Below are 9,020 nucleotides of genomic sequence, written 5' to 3' on the forward strand. Positions count from 1 at the left end.
CCCTCGAAGTCCAAGTAGTGACACCTCCCAGATGGGTACGCATCTGACCAAGAACTGTTAATGAGAGTACGGTCCAGTCTGCAGTGGATTAAGTGGTTGTGTCTTTTGCCTCTCCAGGAGAAAAAATTGTCCGTATGTTTCAAGTCAAACAGATCAGCTTGAGATATGAAATTTCGGAAAGTACAAAAAGATCCTTCTGTTCTGATTGGTCCTCCACTCTTCTCACTGTTGTCGACAATCTCATTTAAATCTCCTGTTACCATCCAAGGAGTATCTCTATTTGTGGTGAAGTTAGAGATGTGATCCCAGAAGGATGCTCTGTTAGATACTTTAGGTTCACCGTAGATAAACGTAGAATGGAAAGACCGACCCTTATAAGATATATGGGTATCAATGTAGTTCTTCGATGAGGAAAGAATTTGTAGATCTACATCTTGATCCCAGAAAAGCGCTAGCCCTCCACTCCCAGGTCTGATCGGAGGCAGTAGGAAGTGTTTGAAGGAGTCCAGGCAACTAAGTTCCTTGAGAACGAAGTCATCAGCGTTTTTGGTCTCCGATAGGAAAATTATATTTGGCGAGATTCTCCTCTGAATCTCTTTGATCCGTTGGACTGTTATGGGATTTCCCAAACCACAACAGTTCCAACTCAGGGTTGCTAAGGAAGAGGAGGCGACAGCCTGGGAAAATCCCGTCGCTGTTTCTTACTTGGAGGAACGATACTCGGTCGCGGTGGTACCGTGGTTGCCACGTCTCTGCTCGTCGAAGCTCTGCTTGTCCTTGGCACGTTTGACGTGGCTCGTCTAGTAGTCTATTTTGCTGTTTGTTTTTGGGAGGCGATCCCGCGTACAAGATTTCGCATCCTAGAGCTCGAACCACGATATACCTTTGGACTGATGTGCAAGTCTCTTGGATTTGTCCTTGCCTGACGCCCTATTCTCCTGGTAGACTGTGTTGTTGCAGACTGGGTTGCCTCATGTTCAGGCGGTAACAGTATGTCTGTACTGGTATGATTCTCAGTAGTAGTTGCAGTAATTGTCCCCATTTGGAGATCATCTCCTTCTTCAGTCATTGCGAGGTTTGCAGCGTTGGCGGCATTAGCCTGAGCAGCCAATAGATGAGCAGTCCTGGCCGTATTGATGATCGATGCTGCTGTTTCCTCCATTAATCCAGAAGCATCGCTTTGGAGGACCCGCTGTCTACGCGCTGCGCTTTCAGTGGGATAAGCACACATTGTGTATTGGAGTGTTGCTTCTCTTAGCCCTTCCATAACCTCTTCAGTTGATGGAACCGGGGGAAGAGGCAGCAGTGGAAAATCCACTAAGTCTAAATTGCGTTCGAGGGGGGGTCTATGCTGGACTGGATGTTCTTGTTCTGCTTCCCGGTTCGCAGTAGGAATGGCTTCGGAATGTTCCCTCTCTAACCTTCTCCACTGATACTCAGGTGATTTCTTTCGACGACGTTCTCCATGGTATCGAGTGTCCTCACCTCTAACCAAAGGTTGAGCGGGCGAGGTGGATGTGTAAGAGTTCCGAACAGGTAGATCACGTCTGATCGGCTCATTATTACCTCTGCCAGTCTCCATTGCTGGTGTGATTTTATTCCTCAACGGTAGGCCTCGCTGCAGGTTGGAAGATACTCTCTCTCCAAAAGGTTTGCCATGCCTGTCGAGTCTCTGCTTAAACTCGGTTCTTTCTCCTTTAAAGTGACCCGAGCCCTCCGCATTTCCTGAGCCAAAGGGTGGTCTTTGGTAGTGATTGTCGTTCACGTGTATCCTCTGTTCGTTATTCTCTCTCTGACTTTGAGGGAGAACATCCACATCCAGGAGTTCTGAAGTACGCTGGCATTTATCAGGGCAGTAGCTTTCAAGATGAGTTAGTTTAAGGCAGTAGGAGCAGAAGTTTTCCAGCTTCTCATAAGAGAAGGTAACAATGCACTCTTCGCCTGAAGAGAACTCTAGCACTGTATCCTGTGGCAGGGGTTTCAGTCCATCAATGAAGACCCGAACTCTCGCTGATGTTTTGGTGAGAATGTAGTGGTCTAGTTCTCCAAGCTCCTGCCCAATATCCATTATTACTCTCTCGTGCCAGAAGTGAAGCGGGATTCCTCTGAGTGTAATCCAAAAAGGGATCTGGGAGGGGAAAGTAGGTGAAATAATTGGTTCCCACCTTTGCAGAATAATCATCCACCGTCCGACCTGGTAAGGTCTGTTGTCCAACACTTTTTTCATTTCCTTTTCATCTTGGAAGCGAAACTGGAAGCAATGATTACCTAGGTCCGAGCCATGAATCTGGCCCACAAGGTTCCATTTCCTAGTCAGGTACGGGAGGACAGCAGTCATGTTTTGTTCCCTAGGGTTGGTGAGTCTTCCTATCAGGGTGAGGAAGTTGTCTTGGATGAGAGCACTGGTATCAAGTTCAGGGGCTTTTATACGCATTCTCCTCTGTTCAGGTAAGCCTGGAAGGGTGCTTTTACCTTTTTCCTCAGCACTGAACCGTTTCATGGTTGAGCTAGTGTACGAGAGGGTAGACCGAAAATAACAGCTTGGTGCTGGTGCAGTAAGATGCAAATTTAGAAGGAGAAAAATACTCTAACAGATTATCAGAGTACTTGTTGGAAGGTGTTGAAGTCGCGGTTCGTCGTGGTCCCGGAGAAGGCGGCTGGTGGTAGAGGAGTCAACGTCGACCCTACCCTTGTCGCAGCTGGCTTCTACTGGTCTAGACTGCAGACATTCTCCCCTAAGTGCAGAGTTTGAGGGGGGATGTAGTCCATAACCGGTGAAGGGGGTGCCCGTGCCGGCAAGGCGCTCTGGTGGCTTCGCGGGGGCCGCATCCGGTGTGTCCCGACGAGAAGTAGTTGATTATCCAACAGGTAATGCTCTAAGAGGAAACTTTTGAAAACGTTGCAGTAAAAGACAGGGGAAAAACAGCGATCTGATGCCAAAAGAAGAACGTCAACTTAGGAGTACATCAGAAACCTAGCGGGCAAGGACCTCTCTCGGGGGCTGTGTCTGGGAGAAAAGTTTCTTGTTATGTAACTCCGTTTTACAATATCTATTTTCCTAGATTACTTTGTTATTTGGTTTTAAGAAGAACATGGATGTTAAAGTCCTTATTTAAGAACCGATTCTTAGCTTTTTTAGTTAAAAGTTAAGAAACACTTTCTTAACTTCCATTAAGAACCCCATTCTAAGAACTCCGGGTTAATCATGCCCTTATGAAATTATAATAATCACAAAGTTATAGTATACATAGTATTTAATAACAAAGATCAGAAAGCAATTACCAACATATCTTTGTAATTTTCTGTTAAAAAATATTAGACAAGAAATAAAATCCTATATACATGACCTTTTTCTTGCAAATGATACCAGTCGTGAAATGTAGTTTTTTGAAAGCTGCATCTAATGCCTTCCTCGTTAAGGCAATTAATAACATTTCAAATTGAATACCATAATTAATTAACTGATGTCGAACCCACATGGGCACCACCAATAGGGTTAACCGATTTTTAAGTTCATTTCATTTACGAATCTACTAAAGTAATGTATATTTAAACCAATTTGTGACATAGTTGCGGTTTTGGAATCGGTTCCGTTCTTATATTATCCGAATGCAGTGCATGTAATTGATGCCCTATATAAGATAAACATCATTTCCTTCTTCTCCATCTTTCTTTATAAGTTGACATTTTTTTACAGCAACTAGTCTTTCTCCTGTCCGATGGATTCATCTACATGTCCTGTTCTGAGCCACGCTTCAGAATCTCCAGGAAAGATTGGATCATCCATTCCTAATAAAATGGACCGAACGTTGGATCTTGAATCGGGCACAAATCATGAGTTGAGCAAACCGGTTCCTGGGATGTGGCGGTTTCCTACAAATCCAGATCTGTGTTGCATCTACAGAGTACCAGACTGTCTACGTGAAGTAAACCCAAAAGCATACACTCCTCAGCTGGTCCTCATTGGACCGCTTCACCGTTCTTTAAAATCTCACGCTCTCAAGTCTCGAGGAGATATCACCAAGGCAAAGTCATTGGGATACTTAAACACGGAGGCGCATAAGAAGATTTACCTGGTTGAGTTCGCAAAAAGGGTCGAAGGGAACAAAGTTGTTGAAGAACTCAAAAGAAAAATCAAGGAAGACGAAGATATGATCAGGGCAAGCTACTCAGAATCAACGGCCTGGATTGACTCTCCAGACTTTGTGGAGATGTTACTGCATGACTCTATTTTCATAATAGAGCTCATGTTAAGGTTTAACTTAAAAGGACCAGAGAGAATAGGGGATCCTCTGATGGACGAGCCTTGTCTTGAAAACACAATCAAAAGGGATCTTATTTTGCTCGAGAACCAACTTCCTTACTTCATCTTGGAAAAACTCTTTGATCCAATCATCAAAATACTGTACCCGAGCGAGACAATGCGTACACTTGTTATCAGCTACTTCGAACTGGACAAGAAGAAGAAACTCAAAGAGAATTCCAAGTTCAGACATTTCACTGATTTGTTCAGGTGTATCCGCGTGGAAACACTTCCTGAAGATGGTGTAGGGGGTTTCGAACACATAGCAAAGATGCATAATGCAGATAAGCTATACAACAGGGGAGTGAAGTTCGAGGCTGTAGAAGAAGAGTTTTCTGTTTGGGTGAAATTCGACGTTAAAACTGGCTGTTTGAAGATACCTTGTTTCCGGGCTGATGACGACATGGAGATAGAACTTAGAAACATAATGGCGTTTGAGCAATCATATTATCCTTACAATGCCTATGTTTGTGACTATGTCACGTTCTTGGATTTCCTGATCGACTCGGAGAAAGACGTAGACTTGCTCGTTGAGAAAGGTAATTAACCCTTTTATCGTATGTATACAAGTCTAAGAACATCGTTATATCGATGGAGAGACTTTTACAGTTCCTCACCAATCAAATACTATATTTATTAATTTAATTTTAAATCACAAAAAATAATGATAAAAGTTGTCATTTGTCACTTTAGTTTTTCAGAAAAATAGGAGAGTTTTTTTTTCCCTGAAAATCATCTATTCTTTTCTCTTCTTCTCTCTTTATTTTTTGGAAGTTTTTAATATCTTTTACCATTGAAAAATATCCTGTAAAAAATTTGTAGTGCATGTTTTTGACTTGGTTGATTAGACCGGGCATCAGAGCCGGTCTAAAATATATTTCTATTTGGTTTATATTAATGCTTTTATGTTTTGACAATTATTTACTAATTATTTATGAATAAGTTTGCTTTTAAGTTTAAACAATGTTTATTTAAATTTAAATAGTATTTTTACGTTTATCAAGTTGTTACTTGTTAATTTTAATTTGTTTACATTTCATCATGTATGATTTTCGTACAAGGTTTTAGATTTTTTATAAATCATGATATGTTTAATGTTGTCACGTATAGTTCAAAGACGAGTATCACATGATTGATATATGAGTCTTTCAAAGTTATTTTGAAAGATACCAATATGATTTAATAAATCCAAGTACGCAAATTTATTGAAAGTATTAAAAATATATTAATTTTAGTCAAGTATAAATTAATATTTTTAGAACCGTTAACCCGAATAATATCTAAAACCGAAATTATTTCGGGTTCATTCGGATCTTAGACATGTAACTAAATCCGAACCAAATCCGAACCAAACTTTTTTAATATCCAAACTGAGCTGAATATTATAAACAATAACTCGAAAATCCGAAACCCAAAATCTGAAACCCGAATGAAACCGAACCGAAATTTGATTGGACCACGATTGTCGAGCCCTAATTTAACTTGTTATATTTGTCTTTATTTGTAATGCTTTTGGTGGTTGTTTTTTTTCTATAAGGGATCATAAAGAATTGGCTCGGGCACCATGGTGCAATCTCTACGTTGGTGAACAAGCTCGGTTTGGGAGTCATGGACGATGGCTCTTCTTATGCTAAAATCGCATCAAATGTCATCGAATACTACGATGACAGTTGCAACAAGTCACGCTCCATCCTCAAGCGCGTGTATTTCAGCAATCTGTGGAGAGGGACAGCAACCATTACTGCTGCCTGTATATTGATACTGACTCTTATCCAAACCGTAACTTCGATCATTGATATCATTCAGAAGTGAACCTACTTATCGTTAAAATGCACTTTGTCAAGTTCACCTTCAAATTTATGTCACCCTTGTTCATAAGGTTTAGCTAATATATACCAGCTAGCAACATCTGTTTTATCTTCTATAAAATAACTCTTGCCTATCTATCTTTTATGATTTTCAAAAGTATTGTGATCTGTTCTTTTTTTTTTAAAATATACTGTGACGTTGTAGATTTTTTATTCCGAAAGGTGATTGTTCCAAGAAGTTTTTTGCATAAAATTCGCTAATATTTGGTACCCATATATAACATTTTCGTGAATTCTTCATGATAATATTGAACAACAAAAAAAATATTGAACAACACGCAGGAGACAAGACAACACGTACGAGTTAAGGGTTTTGTTTGTAACTACGTACGAGTTAATGTTGTATGCAAATCATTAAATGGTATTCAAACGGAAACTAAGGATAGAACAGCAAACTTAAATTGGATGTAAAATGACACTTGAACATAACGGCATGCATGCATATTCATTGCTAAGTGCCAACCCAAATTTCTATTCGTCTCCGCAATAATAAAGGAAAGAATTTGAAGGATAACCCCAATAAATCCACAATTCGATCTCCGTTGGCCACGGGATAATTTAACATTGCACTCTTGGAGTCCACGGAATAGTTTCGGTTGACTTTGGACGCCGGACAATGTGGTTAATTAAAAAAAAATTAATAATAAAGGAAGGAACGTCTCAAATAGTATTATCATATCTTTGAAATGCATTTCACAGAAATTAATATTGTGTTGTCTGTAGTTAAGAGTGAGAAGTTTTCGGTGGTATTGACTACATGCAGTTCCTAATGTTTTCGGTGGTATTGGCTACATATACACATCTTATGCAATCTGAAAGATGGTAATTTGAAAATCAATCGTTACACATTCAAACTCAAGAACAAACTTAGCTTATGCAAACATTTCGCAGAAGAAAAATACTCTCACCAGAGTATTGTTATATCTCAAGAGTCATTTGGTACCCTCCGCCACCGGCTTTAGTTCCTCCATGTTCGTCGTTGTTTCTTGGAGTTGGTGAAATGGGCAATCTCCTAGACTTATTGGAATATTTTTGGTTCTTTCTGTTTTCACCGACAATACAAATACACCGTCACGATGTAACCCTTTTTCGTTCTCACATTCACATATGATTTGTTTCTATGTATAATATTTTCCCAAATTATTCAAATCGGCATACGTATTTCTTATGGAGGATATATCCACCACACTATATATAACAGTACATTTATTTATTCCGTGTCGTATTAAAATGATGTTTTATAATCTACCTATAGTCTTGTTTGTTCTTCACAGTTATAATTGTTTATTAGTAGTTGTGCACTTTTCAAATAGGGCAATTAACAGCTTTTTGGCAAGTGTAACATTGCAGCATTCTCTGTATACTAGAGATTTGTATCAATTTATATAACATTGCAATTGAGATTTGCCATTAAAGACATATATTTACCAGTTCTGCTTAGAAAGATGATATAAAATATGAATGCGCTAAGAGCATCATAGAGAATCTTCATCTGCAAGTAGTCAGGGCAGTTTCGTAATTTGTTTTAATAAAGCTCATGATCAAACTATGAAGAAATAAATTGGGACAAAGAAACTTAGGGCATCATTATCGGTGATTCTTAATGGAGTTACTTAGTAATAATGACCAAAAAAATAAATCAAAATTAGGGAAAAAGTTAAGGACGTGAGTTAATTAAAAACTTTTCGACGATGTCCTTAAGGGGCACGTGGCGTAATGAGATCGCTAGCTCAGGTAACAGTCTTGAAGATTTCGCATCAATGATTCGGTGAACGGCGTTGACGATGATGACGATGATGATGACTAATGCTACGGGACCGGACACGAATCCGATGAGGAGGAGATATCAGAGCACCACCGCCTAATCCGTACCGGTCGTCGTGCCGCCTGATCCCTTCATCGCTTCCACTCCAACACTCTCCACCAATCACCCCCTCATACTAAATCCATCTCCGGCGCCGGCGGTGGACTTGTCGTCTACCCAACTTACGGTCGTCGTCGTCGCCATCGCCATCGTGTCTTCCTCAATCATTTTTCCTTGTTTCAAAATTTTACAAAATGTCATGCCAATAATTATCACTTTGCTTAAAGTCTCTTAACATTGTCATTAACTTACCAATAATAAAAAAATGTAAGGACTCAAATAAAAGTCTCACCAGTAATCTTGCTCTTAGGCCATGTTTATCGCCGGTAATAAGTAGGTTTCTAAATGCATAGGCCCCACAAAAACCTTTAAAACCGATCACAAAAGTAAGAAAATAAGGATCGATCTTTCTTTGTTTTTTCCACAGATTGTGGGCCCCACTGACACGTGGCGGCCCGCGATTGGTTCCCCTTTTAATTTTTTTTTTAGCAGACGAAAAAAAAAAACAAAAAAACAAAAAAAAAGCTACCTATGGTTCCGTGCCTGCGTTGAACATTCTCTTAGAGCACAATTATCGGAGTTTCTTAAGATGTATCTTAAGGTAATTTTGGTTTAAAAAATATAAAAATACATAATTAGAGAAGAACCGTGTTTTTAATTAGGGGCAATAAGAGCATGTGCATCGCTAGAACCCCTCTAAGACCATCATTATCGGGGCCTCTTATAGGGTCTCTTAGTCTAATTATGAATTAAAAAAAAAGAAATAGCAATAAACATAAGGGACGCCTCTTAATTAGGCTACACAAGAGACGGCTCTTGTAACCCACATGTCATCTCCTCCGATCTATCTCCCTCTCTTCTACGTTCCTCCATTTTCTACGAAATCAATCATCGATCAAAAGTGGTTCAGTCGATGAACAAAACTATGAAATTGGATGTGAATCGATGGATTAATAAAAGAGAAAGAAAAAAGAGAGAGAGAGAA

At 39.7% G+C, this 9,020-nt stretch overlaps 1 protein-coding gene across 1 annotated transcript; it reads left to right on the plus strand.

The window, feature by feature from the left end:
* Positions 1-778: 778 nt before the first annotated feature.
* On the plus strand, positions 779-9,000 carry LOC106405382 (putative UPF0481 protein At3g02645). The gene is made up of 2 exons (XM_013845940.3): positions 779-4,842; positions 5,841-9,000. The coding sequence occupies exons 1-2, from the start codon at positions 3,720-3,722 to the stop codon at positions 6,113-6,115; spliced, it is 1,398 nt and encodes a 465-aa protein (XP_013701394.2). The 5' UTR covers positions 779-3,719; the 3' UTR covers positions 6,116-9,000.
* Positions 9,001-9,020: the final 20 nt, after the last annotated feature.

The sequence above is a fragment of the Brassica napus genome, chromosome C6 (genome assembly GCF_020379485.1).
Source record: "Brassica napus cultivar Da-Ae chromosome C6, Da-Ae, whole genome shotgun sequence".
Lineage (NCBI taxonomy): Eukaryota > Viridiplantae > Streptophyta > Magnoliopsida > Brassicales > Brassicaceae > Brassica > Brassica napus.